Source organism: Dipodomys spectabilis, unplaced genomic scaffold (assembly GCF_019054845.1).
Source record: "Dipodomys spectabilis isolate Male_0828 unplaced genomic scaffold, ASM1905484v1 ptg000030l, whole genome shotgun sequence".
Lineage (NCBI taxonomy): Eukaryota > Metazoa > Chordata > Mammalia > Rodentia > Heteromyidae > Dipodomys > Dipodomys spectabilis.
The window spans coordinates 1,782,216-1,801,624 of record NW_024870707.1 but is presented as its reverse complement, the minus strand read 5'-3'; the positions used below and the strand labels follow the sequence as shown (position 1 = coordinate 1,801,624).

Below are 19,409 nucleotides of genomic sequence, written 5' to 3'. Positions count from 1 at the left end.
TGTATGTTCTTCCGGGCGGAGAGGGGGCCGGAAGCAGAGGTTCCGGGTTCCTGGCACCGGGATGAGAGGAGGGAACGCAGGTGAGAAAGCAAGACCAGCAGGTGGGAGTACAGTGAGGCGGACGTAGCCCAAGCTCGGGGTAGCAGCAGCTGGAGAGAAGGTGAAGACGTTGAGGAATCGAACCGGTGAGACCAGGAGGGGAAAGGGACGGGCATTCGGCGCTGTTAGGTTCCACACCCCTCCCCCGCTCCGCCCGCTGAGCTCTCGGTGGGGCGGGCGAGCCAAGGGGCTTGTGGGGGAGAAAACGGTTTCCCTGGAGACCGTTTCCCTGGCGACTCTAGATGGTCTGGGACACCCTTCCAACCCGAAGGGCGATGGTCCTCCTTGTGCCTGGAGCTGGAGACAGTTGGGCTCTGTCTCAAGTTCTGGAATGGACCTTCAGGAAATCATTTGGGCGAGCTGGTAAGTGGGGACAGAAACTCAGAAGAGAGCAAAAGTGAGGTTGTTGGTTGACCCAGCCTAGGCCTCATATTGGAGGTGCTGGACTCCATGTGGAGAGAGGGAGAAACCCATAGGGTGTCTTTTTTCTAATGTCTGGTTTTGCTTCCCTAACCTAGTGCAGTCTAACCCTCAGCTTCACTATTTTAATGCCAAGTTATTTGGTTAGAATGGCTTTTTAAAAGACCATAGACGAGCTGGGAAGGTGGCTCAGTGGTAGAGTGCTTGCGTTCCATGCATGAGGCCCTGGGTTCGATTCCCCAGCACCACATAAGCAAAAGGAAAAAAAAGCCGGAAGTGGCACTGTGGCTCGAGTGGTAGAGCGCTAGCCTTGAGCTAAAGAGCTGAGGGCAGCGCCCAGGCCCAGAGTTTAGACCCCACGACTGGACCCAAAGAATAAATAAATAAATAAATAAATGACCATAGACTTTCTCCAGGCCCTTGCTTACACATGTTGACCTAAATCTTAAGTCTTTTGTTACATCATGGGAAGGAATATTTAGTGTTCTCTCGGGGAAACCATCAGTTAGAACTTTATTGATTTCGTTGGAGGAGATCTGCCACTTCAGGAGAATGAAAGCAGCTCTGAGTGAAGGAGAATGTCAGGGACACCAATGGCAGGGCCAGGCCTAAGGTCAGTCTGGACCCACTTTGCTCATACATTTAAACACTTCTCCCAGCTGTATTCACAGACTATAGCTGTGGATTCCTCAAATTCCTTAGAGTGGTTATTGCTTTTCAGATAACTGGAAGAGAGAGAAGTTGGCTACCATGGAATCACCAGAGGAGCCTGGAGCATCCATGGATGAGAATTACTTTGTGAACTACACTTTCAAAGATCGGTCCCACTCAGGGCGAGTGGCTCAGGGCATCATGAAACTGTGTCTAGAGGAGGAGCTCTTTGCTGATGTCACCATTTCAGTGGAAGGCCGGGAGTTTCAGCTCCACAGGCTGGTCCTCTCAGCTCAGAGCTGCTTCTTCCGGTCCATGTTCACCTCTAACCTGAAGGAGGCCCACAACCGAGTGATTGTACTGCAGGATGTCAGTGAGTCTGTTTTCCAGCTCCTGGTCGATTATATCTACCATGGGACTGTGAAACTTCGTGCTGATGAGCTGCAGGAAATTTATGAGGTGTCAGACATGTATCAGCTGACATCTCTCTTTGAGGAATGTTCTCGGTTTTTGGCCCGCACAGTGCAGGTGGGAAACTGCCTTCAGGTGATGTGGCTGGCAGATAGGCACAGTGATCCTGAGCTCTACACTGCAGCCAAGCACTGTGCCAAGACCCACCTGGCCCAGTTACGGAGCACAGAGGAATTTCTCCATTTGCCCCACCATCTACTCACTGATATCATCTCGGGTAAGTTTAATAGGGGACATACCCAAATGTTTGGGTATAATGTTCAGTGGATGTTCCGGTTCAGGAGAAAGGAGCCCTCAAGTTTCCTGTTGACAGTTTACTATTTGTAGTAGGAATGTAGAGCTGCTGTCAGAGATAGAGTTTCTTAAAGAAGCAACCTAGAAAAGAAAATGCCTCACATTGCCACAAAAGACTGAGAGAAGGTAGCTAATCTGTCCTATGCCTAATTGCTCTTATCTGTCCTATACTTTGCATTTGTCTATAGGACTAGTTATCTAAGTAAGTTGACAAAATTATCCTTTTTTATTTTTCCAGCTGGGAGTGTAGCTCAATTGGTAAAGCACTTGCCTACCAAGTGCAAGGCCCTGAGTTTCAGAACCTTAAACCACTAAAATAAATGAATGAACAAATGATTTTTTTTTTTATTTATTTATTTTTTTTTTTGTCGGTCGTGGGGCCTGAACTCTGGGCCTGGGCGCTGTCCCTCAGCTCTTCAGCTCAAGGCTAGTGCTCTACCACTTGAGCCACAGCGCCACTTCCGGCTTTTTTTTTTTTTCTTTTTGCTTATGTGGTGCTGGGGAATTGAACCCAGGCCCTCATGCATGCAAGGCAAGTGCTCTACCACTGAGCCACCTTCCCAGTCCCATTTTTATTTTTTTTTTTTAAATGTAATTTTATTTTTTTTTTTTGAACATACTGTACAGAGGGGTTGCAATTACATGGGCAGGATAATGCGTACATTTCTTATCAAGCATTGCAGCCTCCTCCTTTGTTTACCCTTCACATCCCTTCCCTTCCTCCCTATTTTTATTTTTTTGATGATGGTTCTGGGCTTGAGCTCAGGGCCTGGATGCTGTCCCTGAGCTTTTTTGGATGCTGTCCCTGAGCTTTTCTGCTAAAGGCTAGAATTTTACCACAAGCCACAGCTTTACTTCTGGCTGCTTTTTTTTGGTGGTTAACTGGAGATAAGAGTCTCAGGGGTTTCTTGCCTGGGCTGGCTTTGCACCATGATCCTCAGATCCCAGCCTTCTGAGTAGCTAGGATTACAGGTGTGTGCCACAAATGAAATGTTTTTAATGATGGGATGTTAGGTAACATTGTGAGCCTGCAAGTGAGATGTAGCCATACTTAAAGTGTTAAGTTCTGCAGCCTTGTAGGTTGCTTCCATAACATGTGGAAGCATTTCATGCTATCCATATTATTTGAGTTTATTTTTGTGGGTTTTTTTTTATCAGTCATGGGGCTTGAACTCGGTCTGGACACTGTCCCCTCAGCTCTTCAGCTCAAGGCTAGCACTCTTTTTTTTTTTTTTGGTCGGCCATGGGGCTTGAACTCTGGGCCTGGGCACTGTCCCTCAGCTCTTCAGCTCAAGGCGAGCGCTCTACCACTTGAGCTACAGCACCACTTCCGGTTTTCTGGTGGTTTATTGGAGATAGGAGTCTCACAGTCTCTCCTGCCCAGGCTGGCTTTGAACCGCGATCCTCAGATCTCTGCCTCCTTAGTAGCTAGGATTACAGGTGTGAGCCACCAGCGCCCGGCTAAGGCTAGCACTCTTATCACTTGAGTCACAGTGCCACTTCCAGTTTTCTGAGTGGTTTATTGGAGATGAGTCTCATGGACTTTCCTGCCCAGGCTGGCTTTGAACCCAGATCCTCAGATCTCAGCCTCCTGAGTAGCTAGGATTACAGGCATGAGCCACTGATGCCCAGCTAGTTCACATCCTTAAAGCCATTTTCCCTAAGTTTCCCTTTCAGATGATCAAATTGCCACTGACTGTGCCTTTCTTTGGCTCTCACAGATGGGGTTCCATGTTCCCAGAACCCCACAGAAGCAATAGAAGCCTGGATCAGTTTTAATAAAGAAGAAAGAGAGGCTTTTGCAGAATCACTTAGGACTAGTTTAAAGGTAAGGTAGATTTGTTATAAATTGGGGTACCAATGCATTCTAGCCTGGCCTCTTTGGTGCCAACTGAATAAATTGGCTTGAAGTTGCTGAGCTGGAGAGAAGATTGTGTTTGTGACTCCAGAAACCACCATCTAGGGGCTGGGAATTGTGGCTTAGTAAATTGTAAAAATCAAAATATAAAATTGAAAGGATGAATACAAATGTGCTCTGCCCAGCATAAAATGCCTAAAGTTAGGTGATTAGAAGAGAGCAAGTATGACAAACAGTAACTGGAGGGGAGTGGTTAGAGCAAGATGTCCGAGCTGAGCCTTCACCACGAGCTGACATGGCATTTATCATTTTAATCTGGCCAACAGGAAATTGGGGAGAACGTGCACATTTACCTTATCGGGAAAGAGTCATCTCGTACCCACTCGTTGGCTGTGTCCTTACACTGTGCAGAGGATGACTCCATCAGTGTAAGTGGCCAAAACAGCTTGTGCCACCAGATCACTGCAGCCTGCAAGCATGGAGGAGACCTGTATGTGGTGGGGGGGTCCATCCCACGGCGCATGTGGAAGTGCAACAATGCCACCGTTGACTGGGAGTGGTGTGCACCTTTGCCTCGAGACCGGCTCCAGCACACCCTGGTGTCTGTGCCTGGGAAAGATGCCATATACTCCCTGGGTGGCAAGACACTGCAGGATACTCTCTCCAACGCAGTCATTTATTACCGGGTAGGTGATAATGTATGGACAGAGACAACCCAGCTAGAGGTGGCTGTGTCTGGGGCCGCTGGTGCTAACCTCAATGGAATCATCTACTTACTAGGGGGTGAGGAGAATGACCTGGACTTCTTTACCAAACCTTCCCGACTAATCCAGTGTTTTGACACAGAAACAGACAAGTGCCACGTGAAGCCCTACGTGCTGCCCTTCGCAGGCCGCATGCACGCAGCTGTACATAAAGATCTTGTATTCATTGTGGCTGAAGGGGACTCCCTGGTGTGCTATAATCCCCTTCTAGACAGCTTCACCAGGCTTTGCCTTCCTGAGGCCTGGAGCTCTGCCCCATCCCTCTGGAAGATTGCCAGCTGTAATGGGAGCATCTATGTCTTCCGGGACCGATATAAGAAGGGGGATGCCAACACCTACAAGCTCGACCCTGCCACTTCAGCTATAACTGTCACAAGAGGCATCAAGGTGCTGCTTACCAATTTGCAGTTTGTATTGGCCTGAGACAGTGATGGAAAAGAAAAGCTGATTCCTTTGTCCTTCCCTTTTCCAGCACCTCCCTTGAACCTCAATTCAGAGTAATGTGTTAGTTTGGACGTACAGTAGAAAACAGCACTTCCAGCCTGGCCCTAAACCCATAGGGATGTTCTGTTTGAGACTTAGTAGACTGTTGCTCCTCAGCTGGCTGCTTGAACCGAGGTGGCCATCCTATGATCCCGTGCCTCACTACAGATTGCTTAGAGCCAAGTTTCTCTCTGACCTTAGGCACAGCTTCCCCTCCTTACCTGATCAATGTTAAATAGGAGTTGCCCAATCCCAGGGCAGAAAGATGCCCATTCCTTTTTTTCTACAGCCAGCCAAGTGGCGAGTTCAGTTATACACAATTAGGTATTAGAGTTTTCCTTCAGGCTTTGGTTGGGAGAATGGACTAAGCTGAAGGTGTTCTTCACCAGCAAGACTCAACTCTAGAATTCAGGACGTTCTTTCCATTGTTTTTCATCTGTCTGTCAGGAAAAGTAATTTTGGTTTTATTTTTGGCTTACTTCAACAGATAAGCCAGGAAATAGAATTATTTCTGATTAATAGCAGAAATGTTTTCAAAACTGGTCTTTTAAAAGCTCTAGGCTAAATCAGGAGCTAGAAACTGTTCATACAAATAAAAGTTTTTGAAGAGATGTGTGTTTGTCTTTATTGAATCTTGAAGGGATGGCTTTTTTTTTTCCCTTGGTCATGGGATTTGAACTCTGGGCCTGGGTGCTGCCCCTGAGCTCTTCAGCTCAAAGGTACCACTCTACACTTAAGCCATAGCACCACTTCTGGTTTTAAGAGGTTAATCGATGAGTCTTATGGACTTCTTGCCTGGGCTGGCTTTGAACTGCGAGTCTCAGATCTCAGTCCCCGGAGTAGCTAGGATTACAGGCATGAGCCACCAGTGCCCAGCTGAAGGGATGGCTTTCTAAGGAGAACTAATTATAGACCCGTGCAACCTGTGCATTCCTAAATCAGCAGGCCTCCCTATATCCACACATGATTTGCATTCTGATCTCCAAAAGTGGGAGGGGAACCCCCAAAGTCAATGAAATTGGGACTCCACTATCTTTTCTGTAGTACTACAGATCACACTCAAGAACTCACATGTGCTAGGCAAGAATTTTGCCATTGAGGGACACTCCTAGACCTAAGGGCCAAAGAGCCAGAGCTGGATATTTCTTTCTAGTATTAAATGTCTGAGTTATGGTGCTAAATATCATTAGGTACACAGAGGATTCTTGTTGAGATTAGTATTTCTTTTTTTCTTTTTTTGGGTCTGGTCATGGGGCCTGAACTCTGGGCCTGGGTGCTGTCCGTCAGCTCAAGGCTAGCACTCTACCACTTGAGTCACAGCGCCACTTCTAGCTCTTTTCTTTTTGCTTATGTGGTGCTGAGGAATCGAACCCAGGGCCTCATGTATGTAAGGCAAGCGCTCTACCACTGAGCCACTTTCCCAGCCCTGAGATTAGTATTTCTTTTCTTTTTTTTTTTTAATTTTTTTTTTTTTTTTGGGTCCGGTCGTGGGGCCTGAACTCTGGGCCTGGGCGATGTCCCTCAGCTCTTCAGCTCAAGGCTAGCGCTCTACCACTTGAGCCATAGCGCCACTTCCGGCTTTTTTCTTTTTGCTTATGTGGTGCTGGGGAATCGAACCTAGGGCCTCAGGCATGCAAGGCAAGCGCTCTACCACTGAGACACCTTCCCAGCCCGAGATTAGTATTTCTTTAACCTATTGAGGAAAATTAGATTCAGACACAAATCTTTTCCTCAGGAAAATGAAATGACAAAAGAAACAAAATTACCCATTACTAAGCATATTTCTGTTACATCAAGTTTGGCTTAAACTCCATCATTACTATAAAATTTATTCTGTATCAAGCAGGGACATCTTGAGTTTTTGATGTGTTAGATCTGTGACTAGTGTTATTTTCTGTTGCCCTTGCAGAAATCTCCTTGTGGAACTTTTTAAGAACTTCCAACTGGCCAGGTCTGATGTAGATGTGTGACCGGATCTTGGTGATGGCTCCTATAGCCTCTTCTGGGCTCCAGTTGTGCATCTGAAATACAAAGTCACGAAATCAGCCAAGAAAGGGAGAGGGCATCAGGGTGCCCTTGACTTTTAAGCAGGTGTTGAAAGATTCACAATGTTACAACTTTTGTGGGGCTTGAACTCGGGGAACTCGGGGCCTGGGTACTGTCTCTGAGCTTTTTGTTTTTTTTGTATGTGCCAGCCCTGGGGCTTGAACTCAGGGTCTGGGCACTGTACCTGAGCTTTTTTGTTCAAGGCTAACACTCTACCACTTGAGCCACAAATCCACTTTTGGCTTTTTTGTGGTTAGTTAGAGAAAAGACTCACAGGCTGGACCCTGCTGGCTCACACCTGTAGTCCTAGCTACTTGGGAAGCTGAGATCTGTGCATCATGGCTTAAAGCCAGCCTGGACAGGAAAATCTGTGAGACTTGTCTCCAGTTAACCACCAGAACACCAGAAGTGGAGCTGTGGCTCAAAGTGGTAAAGCTCAGGGAGCTTTTTTGCTCAGCACCCATTTGCTGAGTTGAAGCCCCGCAACCAACAGCAGGGGGGAAAAAAAACACCTCTCACAGACTATTCCTTCCTGGTTAGCTTTGAACCACAATCCTTAGATCTCAGCCTCCTGAGTTCCGAGCTAGGATTACAGGCATGAGACACTGGTGTCTGGCTCATAATTTCATTTCTTTTTTTTTTTCTTTTGTCAGTCATGGGGCTTGAACTCTGGGCCTGAGCGCTGTCCCTCAGCTGTTCAGCTCAAGGCTAACGCTCTACCACTTGAGCTACAGAGCCACTTCCAGCTTTCTGGTGGTTTATTGGAGATAGGAGTCTCACGGTCTTTCCTGCCGGGCTGGCTTTGAACCATGATCCTCAGATCTCAGCCTCCTAAGTAGCTAGGATTACAGGTGTGAGCCACCGGCGCCCGGCTTCACAATTTCATTTCTAAAAAAAAAGGCAGGGTGCCAATCGCTCACATCTGTAATCCTAGATACTCAGGAGGCTGAGATCTGAGGATCGTGGTTCAAAGCCAGCCCGGAAATAAGTCATGAGACTCATCTCCAATAAAAACCACTAGAAAACCGGAAGTGGCCCTATGGCTCAAGTGGTAGAGCGCTTGCCTTGCAAGCTCGAGGCCCTGGGTTCGATTCCTCAGCACCACATAAGCAGAAAGTGGTGCTTGTGGCTCAAGTGGTAGAGCACCAGCCTTGAATTGAAGAGCTGAGGGACAGTGCCCAGGCCTAGAGTTCAGGCCCCACAACTGGACCCCCCCCCAAAAAAAAAAAAAGCTGGTGTTGGAGATTCAGGTCTGTAATCCTAGCTACTTAGGAAGCTGAGATAGTGGCAGCATAAGGCTAGCCCAAGCAGTAGTTTATGGCCTTGAGTGAAAAGCTAAGGGACAGCATCCAGGCTCTGAGTTCAAGCCCTAATATTGGTACTCACACACACAAAACAAACAGAAAAAAGTTAATCAGACCCCTTCTCAATGAAGAGCTGAATGTGAGCACCTCTTATCCTAGCTACAGGGAGGCCTCATGCCTAGGCAGGAATGAAGAGCCTACTGAAAATAGAGAGCAGCTAGCCACTGGTGGCTCACCCTTGTAATCCTAGCTACACAGGAGATCTGAGATCTGAGGATTGTGGTTCAAAACCAGCCTGGGTAGGAAAGTCCTAAGACATTTCCAATTAGCCACCAGAAAACTGGAATTGGTACTGTGGCTCAAAGTGGTAGAGCACTAGCCTTGAGAAAGAGATCTTAGGGACAGCACCTAGGCCCCAAGTTCAAGCCCCATAACTGACCCCACCACCACCACAAAAAAAAAAAAAGCAAAAAGTCAGGGCTGGAAGGGTGGCTCAATGATAAGAGTACTTGCCTAGCAAGTATGTCAAAATGAGTACAAACAGTCCAGCCAACCACCAATGGCTCATATCTGTAATCCTAACTACTACTTGTGAAAATGAGTACAAACAGTCCAGCCAACCACCAATGGTTCATATCTGTCAGATCTGACAAATGCAGTTCAAAGCCAGCTTGGGCAAGAAAGTCCATGAGACTCATATCCTCAATTAAACACCAGAAAAAGAACTGCAGCTCATAGTGGACAGCTAGCCTTGAGCAAAGAAGCTAAGGCACAACACCTAGGCCCTGAGTTCAAGCCCCAGAAAGTCTTCTTCCAAATAAAAATCCAGGTATGTGCTACTCAGGAGGCTGAGATCTGAGAATTGTGGTCCAAGCCAGCCTAGGCAGGAAAGTCCATGAGACTTGCATCCCCAGTTAGCCACTAAAAAAAGGCAGAAGTGGAGCTGTGGTTCGAGTGGTAAAGCATGAGCCTTGAGCAAAAGAAGCTCAGGGACAGAGCCCAGGCCCTGAGTTTAAGCCCCAGAACCAGCATGCACACACACACACACATTTTTTTAATGAAACACCTTTGCAAAATTAATGTATACTAATTAAAAAAAAAAAAACTAGGAGAGATCAGAGTTTAGCTCAGTCATGAAGTACATACTTAGGAATACCCAGGTCTTGGGCTCAATCCCCTGCGCCCTCCAAAAATAAATTTCTAGAAGCTAGATGTAGTGCTATAACAACAATACTAAGAGGAGGCTGAGGTGGGATCATGAACTTGAGGACCAGCCTGGGCTATACAGTTCCTCCCAGACCTTCCCCTCAAAAAATAAAATAGTTTCTAGGGGTGAGTATATAGTAGATATTTGTGACTCATTGCACAGCTAGAAAAGAGCTTTTTAAGTTTAACTATCAGAGTTATCTTGGTGGTGGAGGTAGGGCTTGAACTCTGGGCCTGGGTGCTGGCCCTCAGCATTTCAGCTCAAGGTGAGCGGTCTACCACTTGAGCCACAGCACCACTTCCAGTTTTCTGGTGGTTAATTGAAGATAACAGTCTTTCCTGACCAGGCTGGCTTTGAACCGCAATTCTCAGATCTCAGCCTCCAAAGTAGCTAGGATTACAGGCCTGAGCCACCAGTGCCCGTCTAGCAGAGTTATCTTTATATTCTACAGTGCTCAGTAGTTTAGAATTCAATAGGACCTCAATAGCACAAATTTCTAGCTTGCTGGTTCGATTCTCACTTGGCCCAAAATATACTCCTGAGACTATTTCTGGCAGTTTCTTACAATGAAAACTTCCATATTGTTCAGTCATATACTAGTCCACAGTAATAGGCTAAGCTGATGATCATTCTTCCTTTTTAGGGGTGGGAAATGTAAAGCCTACAGGTCATATAAGGCTCACAAAATCATTTAGTAGGTGGAGTGGGGAGTAGTTGTGGGGGTGGGAGAGAAGGGAGGGAAGGAGGGAAGGGATGAGAGAGAAAAAACAAAGGAAGAGGCAACAATGCTTGTTAGGAAATGTACTCAATACCTTGCCCTTGTAACTGTAACTCCTCTGTAAAGTATTCCCCTCTATACAGTATTTTTACAATAAAAAACGTACAAAAATTCATTTAGTACATACAGTGTATATTTTTTGTATGTCTCTTATCATCTGTCCAAGATTAATCTGTATTGATAATTTCATATGGCCTGAAAATAATACTATAAATACTGAAATGACCCTTGGCAGCAAATAGTTCCCCATCTCTTTAGAGCTTAAATTATCCACATGACTTAGAAACGCTCTTAGAGAGCAGACTAGTAACAAAAACTAAGTTGGGAGGAGCAAGACAATGGAGTGATAAAGGACTACAAGGAATTTGCTTCTAAATATTTTTAAAACATCCCACTTCCCAGTCAACAAACAGATAGGCAAAGTTTAGTTTGGATTCCCTTTTCTAAAAACTCATGTCCAGAATTTACACGGAAATAAAAATACTTGAGTTCTACAAGGCTGGATGTGATTAGCCCTGTTGTCTATAGTACTAGATTTTCTGAGGTTTTTGCAACAAGCGTTTCTAGCCTTTCATCCAGTTGACTACATTTTTTTTTTGAAACACTTGAAGTACTTTCTCATTTATACTTCATGACAGATTTAGGTTAAGGAAGCTGGGCAGCAGAGAGGAGAAGCTGCATTTGTCTCTCCTAACAGGCAGGTGGCAGAGCCAGAGGGTAGCTTGGGTGCTTTGCCTGACACACCACCGCCATGCAGCCTAGAGTCGAGTAATGGGCCAGTACATCATGCTTATTAAAAGTTCTGGAACTCTATAAATGAGGCCAATCCAGAGACATCTCTCCTGATACCAGATAGGCTTTACCTGAATCAGATACGCTGCCACCATGGTGGCACTTCTGGAACGCCCAGCCTTACAATGCACGTAGACACTCTTGCCCAGCTTTTGGTATTTGAGAACAAACTGGACTCCTCTGTGGAGGTTGGCCAGTGTGGGCACCCCAGTCATGTCGATTGTGCTGAGCCGCAGCCGCTCAACTCCTACTTTCTTCCACTCCTACAGCCAGGTTCACCAGTATAAAAAAGAGAATAAAAGCATCTTAATAGGGATGGTGTGAAAGGGGGCTCCCCAGGATCAGGAAAGCAACAAAGAAGGTTCAGGATTTCCTCCAATGTTAATCTGCTATTTCCTATTTTCTAAAAAGGAACTTTTGTACAAATTTGACTTTAAAACATCTGGCCTACATGGCTGATCTTTCCTCAAACAGATATGCTACTGAATTAGAGTCATGCACAAGGCTTAAAGAGTTCTTTGTGTGGCCTTGCCTTATGCTAGGAATGAAGTTGGCCTCTGTGATGCACAGTTAGCCTGGAAAGTGTTCTTCAAATCCCAGAATCTTCAGCTGCAAGACATTAGTGTGGGCTGGGTGCTGGAGGCTCATGCCTGTAATCCTAACAACACAGGAAGCTGAGATCTGAATATCAAGGTTCTAACCCAGTCCTATCTGCCAATTAAACACCAAAAAGCAGGAAATGGAGCTGTGGCTCAGGTGGTAGAGTACCCGTCTTGATTAAAGAAAAAAAAAAAAAAGCTCAGTGACAGCACCCAGGCTCCAAGTTCAAGCCCCAGTACCAGCACCAGAAGAAAAACACATTAGCTCTACAATGTTCAGTTGCAAAAGCTGTGTGAGTTGGAGTATAGCTCAGTGATATAGTGCTTGCCTGACATGACTGAAGCCCTAGATTTGATTCTTAATACCACTATTAAAAAAAAAAAAAAAAAGACAGGAAATGTTTTTTTTGCTTAATTTTGGGACCTATGCAGTGATCTAGCTGTATTGTTGAGGATTACCAAGTACACAATTATTTTTTCTGTTTTTTTTTTGGGTCTGGTCATGGGGCCTGAACTCTGGGCCTGGGCTGTCCCTCAGCTCTTCAGCTCAAGGGTAGTGCTCTACCACTTGAGCCACGGCTCCACTTCCGACTTTTTTCTGCTTATGTGGTGCTGAGGAATTGATCCCAGGGCCTTGTGCGTGCATGCAAGGCAAGCGCTCTACCACTGAGCCACCTTCCCAGCCCCTGGGCACCTTATTTTTTTTGTTTTGTTTTGTTTTTGGGTCCGGTTGTGGGGCCTGAAATCTGGGCCTGGGCGTTGTCCCTCAGCTCTTCAGCTCAAGGCTAGGACTCTACCATTTGAGCCACAGCACCACTTCCGGCTTTTTTCTTTTTGCTTATGTGGTGCTGAGGAATTAAACCCAGGGCCTCATGCATGCAAGGCAAACACTACCACTGAGCCACCTTCCCAGCCCCAAACCTTATTTTTTTTAAAGGTTATTTTAAAGCTAAAACTACATATGTTTGTGTAATAGTCTTTTTTTTTTTTTTTTTTTGGGGGGGGGTCCGGTCATGGGGCCTGAACTCTGGGCCTAGCCACTGTCCCTCAGCTCTTCAGCTCAAGGCTAGTGCTCTACCACTGGAGCCACAGCACCACTTCCGGCTTTTTTCTTTTTGCTTATGTGGTGCTGAGGAATCGAACCCAGGGCCTCATGCATGCAAGGCAAGTGCTCTACCACTGAGCCACCTTCCCAGCCCCATGTAATATTACTTCTTAAAAGAAATAGATGCCTGTGGGTCACACCTATAATCCTAGCTACTCAGGAGGCTGAGATCTGAAGATCAGGTTCAAAGCCAGCCCAGGGTGTTAAGTCCATGAGACTCTTATCTCCAATAAACCACTCAGAAAACCAGAAGTGGCATTGTGGCACAAGTGGTAGAGAGCCAGCCGTGAGCTGAAGAGCTGAGGGACAGTGCCCAGGCCTAGAGTTCAAGCCCCATGACCAACAAAAAAAAAAAGAAGAAGAAAAAGAAATAGGAGAAACAAGACCTCAGCCAAACTGAGTAATTTCATTTTTTCTCTAAGATTTAGATAAGTGTAACCCCTCTGTACAATAACTTAATAATAATAATAAAATTATATTAAGAAAAAAGACCAGATATGGTGCAGATGAAGAGTGTCTACTCTTTTTTTTTTTTTGATCAGTCACAGGGCTTGAACTCAGGGCCTGGGTGCTTGTCTCTGAGCTCTTTTGCTCAAGACTAGCTCTCTCCCACTTTGAGCTACAGTGCCACTTTTGGTTAGTTCTGATGGTTAGTTGGAGATGAGTCTCACAGTTTCTCCTGCCTGGGCTGTCTTTGAACCATGATCCTCATATCTCAGCCTCAGCTAGGATTGCGGTGTAAGCCACTAGCACTGGACTTGCTATTCTTTTTAATTGTGACTAGAGACTTTATGACTCTGAATGGTGTATTTAATCCCCATCATAAAATTAACAAACTGGAAGCAGAGCTTTGCAACCTGCAGTTTACCAGAAACACCTGAAGAGTTGTTCAATACTCAAATTCCTGAGCTCTGCCCTGAAGTTCCTGAGTCAGAATCTCTGGGGGCTGTGTGTAGGACTGTGCTATTTTAGCAAGGCTGACAGATGATTCTTAGCCATATTCAAATGTGTGAAGTAATTGCCTTGGAGATTTGATTTCTCTAGGCTAGCGGATGATACTGCTCCATCTTACAAATGTCACTGCCTCCCATGCAGACATTAAGCATTTGCTGCAGATGCCCAGAATCTCTGGATCCCCACCTTGCTCACAACACTAGCATACATTTATCATTTCCACTACTGATCTTTGAGGTCTTATGACAAAATGTGTAGAAAAATCCAAGGAAATGTTAGCTACTCTCCTCCTACCCCCAACACACACACCCCTACTATGGCTTGAACGCAAGGCCTGGACACTGTTCTTGAGATTTTTCTGCTCAAGGCTGGCACTCTACCATTAGAGCCACAACTCTACTTACAGCTTTTTGGTGGTTGAATAGCGTCTCACAGAGTTTGTTGCCTTGTCTGGCTTTTAACTGAGATCCTCAGATCTCAGCCTCCTGAGCAGCTAAGATTACAGGAGAGAGCCACAGGTACCCAGTCTTTCAGTGAATAGATTAGTGATGTATTTACCGTGTGTTGTCTGTGGTGCTTTCCCGCTTAGAATTGGCAGGGCTTTGATCTTGAATGCCTAATACAGGGCCTGAACTATTCTTGGTGTTCAGTGTTGAATGAATGCAAGCAAAGCACACAGAAGTTGCCTTTCAATTTTAGTTCCTGATCTTTGCACAGAAAAGAGTAAACAAACTTTATCAACGACCCACCTCCCCCCAACCCCTTTCCCAGTCCCCCTGTGTTCCCTAGGCCCAACCTCAGCCTTAAGAGTCGTTGGGACCTACCGACAGAGGCCACGGCACCTGATCTGGCTTATGAAAATTTAAAAGGCCTTTCATTTCCATCTGCAGACATCTAAGCATTGACGATGAGACCCTAACACCAGGGGCTGGCAAACAAGCCTGAGACACCGGTCCCTCTGCAGTTCTCCTAAACTTCTCCAGCTCCCCAAGACCAGGGGGAGCTCGATGGGCAGGTGGGGTGCTCACCTTGGAGGAGTTGCACAGGAACCTGGTCTCATACTTCTCGTTCATGGTGATCACCCCGCCCACGTTCTCGTCCTGTACCAGCTGCCCGGGCGAAGAGGAAGAGCTGAGCCGGGGCGCCCCCGCGGAGCCCCCGGGGTGTCGGGGAACCCCTCCTCTCTCCCCTCCCCCCACCTCCCGTACTCCCCGCCCCGCTTCCGGCGGGGCCGGGTCTCCGAGCTCACCCGGCGCGTCAGGCCCCGCAGCGGCAGCGCGCCCAGCAGCACGGTGGCATCGATGCGGTGGTACCACTCGCGGTGCGCCGGGCCCCGCACGTTCCCGCGGAACACCGTGTAGAGCAGCGTCGGGTAGAAGAGCACCCGGGCCAGACCGGCCTGGAGCCACGCGGTGGCCGCCATCCCGCCCGATCGAGCCGGGCGTGGCAGCGACGACCTGCGGGTCCCGGGCCTCGCGATTCTCGGCCGCGACCCCGACGTCTCCGGCGATGGCGACGCGGTGGGCGCGGGTTTCGCCGGCGCCTGGTCTCCGGCGTCCCGGCCAGGCCCCGGGGCCCCCTGGGCGGACACCATGGCTCAGGAGGAGGGGCTTCGGGCCTCGGGGGCGGGACCTGGGACTCGGCCGGCGAACCGAGGGCGTCCGGGGCCCAGGCCCGGGAGCCGGGCGTGGGGCACCGAATCCTAGGCGGTGGCCGGTGACGCCCCTCGCCCCGCCCAGGGGCTGGGCCGTGACCCCTGGAGAGCCGGACACGCGGGAGTCCTGGCTACTGAGGGAGCGCTACCTTCGACCCCGGGCCCAGAGGAGGGACCGGGGCGACTCCGGACGCCCCACCCTGGGGAGAGCGGTTAAACAGGGGGTTTAAACCCCCCGCCCCCCCGCGGGGAGCCTGGGCCTTGTCCTGTCCCCACTAGCCTTGAGCACAGGGAGGCTCAGCCAGGACTGGCCAAAAAAAAAAAGAAAAGAAAAATGTAATTGGCAGTGTTGTGCTTTTATCCGATAAATTTGTATCATTGGGATAGCCAGACAGCCATTTGGGATTTATTTTTATTATTATTATGTAGGTTGCGGGCCTTGAACTCAGGGCCTGGGTGTTGTCCCTTAGCTTTTTCCCTCAACTCTAACACTACCATTTCCGGTTTCCTGATGGTTAATTGGAGGTAAGAGTATCATGGACTTTTCCTGCCTGGACTGCCTTTCAACTGTGATCCTCAGGTCTCAGCCTCCAGAGTAGCTACGATTACAGATGTGAGCCACCAGCGTTAGGCTGGGATCATCTTTTAAAATATAATTTTGTTGTTATTAAGGTGTTCTGCAGAGGGGTTAGCATTTCATAAGTCAGGTAATGAGTATGGTTCTTTTTGGACAATGTCATCCCTTCACTTAATAACATAATTTTATCTGGAAACTGACTGTGGGCTGGGCATGTAGCTTAGTGGTACAGAGCTTGCCTAGCTTGCCTGTGATTCCTCAGTACCACATAAACAGAAAAAGCCAGATGATGCTGTGGCTCAAGTGGTGGAGTGCTAGCCTTGAGCTAAAAGAAGCTCAGGTACAGTGCCCAGGCCCTGAGTTCAAGCCCCAGGACAAGAAAGAGAAAGAAAGGAAGAAAGAAAGAAGGAAAGAGAGAGAGAGAAAGGAAGGAAGGAAGGACAGACAATTGACAATGTTCAGTGACATCTAGGACACTTAACATTTTCTAGTTTTTTCTCTTTGTGTCAAAAAATAAAGATTGAATCATATTATACCTATTTAGTTTGTTGCCTGATTTATTTACTTAAGTTGTATCTTGACCATTTTCCTACAATTACATATTTTTCCTTGAACTGGGTGTGGTATCTGTTTTATGTATTTATGTGTTTATTTATCTAATTATACTATATCCATCTATAGCTATATATCTAACTTACTATCTACCTATCTATGGTTTTAAATTTGTAATTGTAGCCAGTTTGGAAGGAATAGACTAGAACTGAAGCTCAGGGGCTGGGAAGATAGCTCAGTGGTAAAGTGCTTGCTTTGCATGCATGAGGCTCTGGATTCGATTCCTCAGCACCACATAAGCAGAAAAAGCTGGAAGTGGTGCTGTGGCTCAAGTGGTAGAGCGCGAGCCTTGAGCTGAAGAGGTGAGGGACAGCGCCCAGGCCCAGAATTCAGGTGCCACAACTGACAAACAAACAAAAAAGAACTGGAGCTCAGACCAGCCTGTGCAAAAAAAAAAAAAAAAAAGAGAACTTAACCAATAAAAACTGGGTATCATCCCAACTATTTCAGAAAAGTAAATAGTAAATAGAAGAATGTTTTCCATGCCTTAGAATAAATTTCAGACCCATTTAAAAAAATAATTTGTTAGCTGGGTGCTGATGGTTCATGCCTGTAATCCTAGCTACTCATGAGGCTGAAATCTGAACACCGTGGTTCAAAGCCAGCCTGGGCAAGAAAGTCTGTGAGACTTATCTTGAATCAACCACCAGAAAATCAGAAGTGGTGATATGGTTCAAATGCTTTCTCTTTCTTTCTTTTCTTTTCTTTTTTTTTTTTGGGTCCGGTCGTGGGGCCTGAACTCTGGGCCTGGGTGCTGTCCTCAGCTCTTCAGCTCAAGGCTAGGGCTCTGCCACTTGAGCCACAGCACCACTTCTGGCTTTTTTCTTTTTGCTTATGTGGTGCTGAGGAATCGAACCCAGGGCCTCATGCATGCAAGGCAAGCGCTCTACCACTGAGCCACCTTCCCAGCCCCTTTCTTTCTTTTCTTTTCTTTTTTTTTTCTTTCTTTTTTTTTGCCTTATGACTAGATTAAGATTTGTTTTTAAACACGAAGTCCTAAATTCAAACCCCAATACTACAATTTTTATTTATTTTTGCCAGTCCTGGGGCTTGAACTCAGGTTCTGGGCACTGTCCCTGAGCTGCTTTTGCTTAAAGCTAGCACTCTACCACTTGAGCCACAGTACCACTTCTGGCTTTTTCTGTGTTTGTGTTACTGAGGAATCAAACCCAGAGTTTCATGCATGCTAGGCAAGCAGTCTACCACTAAGCCACATTCCCAGCACTGATTTATTTTCTTTCCTTTCCCTTCCTTCCTTCCCTCCTTTCTTTCTTCCTTCCTTCCTTCCTTCCTCTCTCTCTCTTTCTTAATTTCTTTCTCTTTTTTTGTTGTTTGTGGGGCTTGAACTCTGGGCCTGGGCGTTGTCCCTCCGCTCTTCAGCTCAAGGCTAGTGCTCTACCACTTGAGCTACAGTGCCACTTCTGGTTTTCTGGTGGCTTTTTTTTTTTTTTTTTTGGGGGGGGGGGGTCCGGTCATGAGGCCTGAACTCTAGACCTGGGCACTGTCCCTCAGCTCTTCAGCTCAGGGCTAGCGCTCTACCACTTGAGCCACAGCACCACTTCCGGCTTTTTTCTTTTGCTTATGTGGTGCTGAGGAATCGAACCCAGGGCCTCATGCATGCAAGGCAAGCACTCTACCACTGAGCCACCTTCCCAGCCCTTCTAGTGGCTTGTTGAAGACAAGAGTCTCACAAAAACTTTCTTGCCCAGGCTGGCTTTGAACCTTGGTCCTCAGATCTCAGCCTCCTGAGTAGCTAGGATTACAGGCGTGAGTCATCAACACCCGGCTCCCAATTTTTTTTTTTAATGTTACTAAGATTACAGGAGCTGGGTGCCTGAATAAGTGCAAAAAAATAGTATTGAGCTGGGAATGTGGCTTAGTGCAGAGGGCTTGTATATCATGTACTGAGCCACAGCTCTGCTTCAGACTTTTTTTTTTTTTTTTTTTTTGCTAGTTTATTGGAGATAAAGAATCTCACAGATTTTCCTTCTTGGACTGGCTTTGAATCTTAATCTTTAGATCTCAGCCTCCTGAATAGGTTGGATCACAGGTGTGAGCCATGAGTGCCCAGTTTACAGGCCTCTGCTAATCTCATAGCAGACTCAATTCTCTATTCAACAGTCCAGTATTTTGTTTGTGCTACTGAAATCTCTTGAAGTTACTGGACATTGCTCTGTCCCCATCTTTGGCCTAATAGGCGGTGGCCTTTCTTGGTAACTAAATACAAAAGTTGATACTACACCCTGCAAGGAGTTCCTCTCCTGCAAAGGCAAGCCCTCATTCAAGGAGCAGGTAAAGCAGGAAAAGGGTTCTGGTTGACCTTGAAGAAGTATGTGCAAGGCCACACAGAGAAAAGTACTGGAAAAATAAGAAAATAAGAAGGTTGGGGGGCTGGGAAGGTAGCTCAGTGGTAGAGTGCTTGCCTTGTGTGCATGAGGCCCTGGGTTTGATTCCTCAGTACCACATAAGCAGAAAAAGCTGGAAGTGGTGCTGTGGCTCAAGTGCTAGCCTTGAGCCGAAGAGCTGAGGGACAGTGCCCAGGCCCAGAGTTCAGGCCCTACAACCAACAAAAAAAATAAAAATAAAAAAATAAAGAAAATAAAAATAAAGAAGGTTGATGTGCCAGGAACCAGTGGCTGCTATTTGTCATCTTAGCTACTTGGGAGGCTGAATTCTGAAGATTTTAATTCAAAGCCAGATTGAGTAGACAAATCAGATAGGTTCTTATCTCCAATTAAACA

General features: G+C 46.8%; 2 protein-coding genes across 4 annotated transcripts; one reads left to right on the top strand and one right to left on the bottom strand.

Annotated features, from left to right (window-relative positions):
- The first annotated feature begins 19 nt into the window (after positions 1 to 19).
- Kbtbd4 (kelch repeat and BTB domain containing 4) lies at positions 20 to 5,651 on the top strand. 3 transcript variants are annotated; one of them, XM_042675795.1, is made up of 4 exons: positions 20 to 80; positions 1,241 to 1,858; positions 3,657 to 3,763; positions 4,120 to 5,651. In XM_042675795.1, the coding sequence occupies exons 1-4, from the start codon at positions 62 to 64 to the stop codon at positions 4,978 to 4,980; spliced, it is 1,605 nt and encodes a 534-aa protein (XP_042531729.1). In that variant the 5' UTR covers positions 20 to 61; the 3' UTR covers positions 4,981 to 5,651. The 3 variants fall into 3 exon arrangements, with proteins under 3 accessions (XP_042531729.1, XP_042531731.1, XP_042531730.1); XM_042675797.1 differs by having other exon boundaries at positions 36 to 185; positions 1,245 to 1,858; XM_042675796.1 differs by having other exon boundaries at positions 36 to 185.
- A 1,205-nt stretch (positions 5,652 to 6,856) lies between these two features.
- Ptpmt1 (protein tyrosine phosphatase mitochondrial 1) lies at positions 6,857 to 15,430 on the bottom strand. The gene is made up of 4 exons (XM_042675798.1): positions 15,075 to 15,430; positions 14,854 to 14,934; positions 11,239 to 11,430; positions 6,857 to 7,061 (listed from the first exon to the last, which is right to left on the bottom strand). Exons 1-4 carry the CDS (start codon positions 15,417 to 15,419, stop codon positions 6,879 to 6,881), a joined length of 801 nt encoding a protein of 266 aa, XP_042531732.1. The 5' UTR covers positions 15,420 to 15,430; the 3' UTR covers positions 6,857 to 6,878.
- Positions 15,431 to 19,409: the final 3,979 nt, after the last annotated feature.

What these genes read in the sequence shown, in the direction of transcription:
- Kbtbd4 (XM_042675795.1), top strand. An exon ending in ACTCACTGATATCATCTCGG is followed by an intron (nt 1,859 to 3,656) that starts GTAAGTTTAATA and finishes TGGCTCTCACAG; the next exon opens with ATGGGGTTCCATGTTCCCAG. An exon ending in CACTTAGGACTAGTTTAAAG is followed by an intron (nt 3,764 to 4,119) that starts GTAAGGTAGATT and finishes TCTGGCCAACAG; the next exon opens with GAAATTGGGGAGAACGTGCA.
- Ptpmt1 (XM_042675798.1), bottom strand. Translation starts at nt 15,419, where the DNA reads ATGGTGTCCGCCCAGGGGGCCCCGGGGCCTGGCCGGGACGCCGGAGAC. An exon ending in TGCGGGGCCTGACGCGCCGG is followed by an intron (nt 14,935 to 15,074) that starts GTGAGCTCGGAG and finishes TCGCCCGGGCAG; the next exon opens with CTGGTACAGGACGAGAACGT. An exon ending in TCCTGTGCAACTCCTCCAAG is followed by an intron (nt 11,431 to 14,853) that starts GTGAGCACCCCA and finishes ACCTGGCTGTAG; the next exon opens with GAGTGGAAGAAAGTAGGAGT.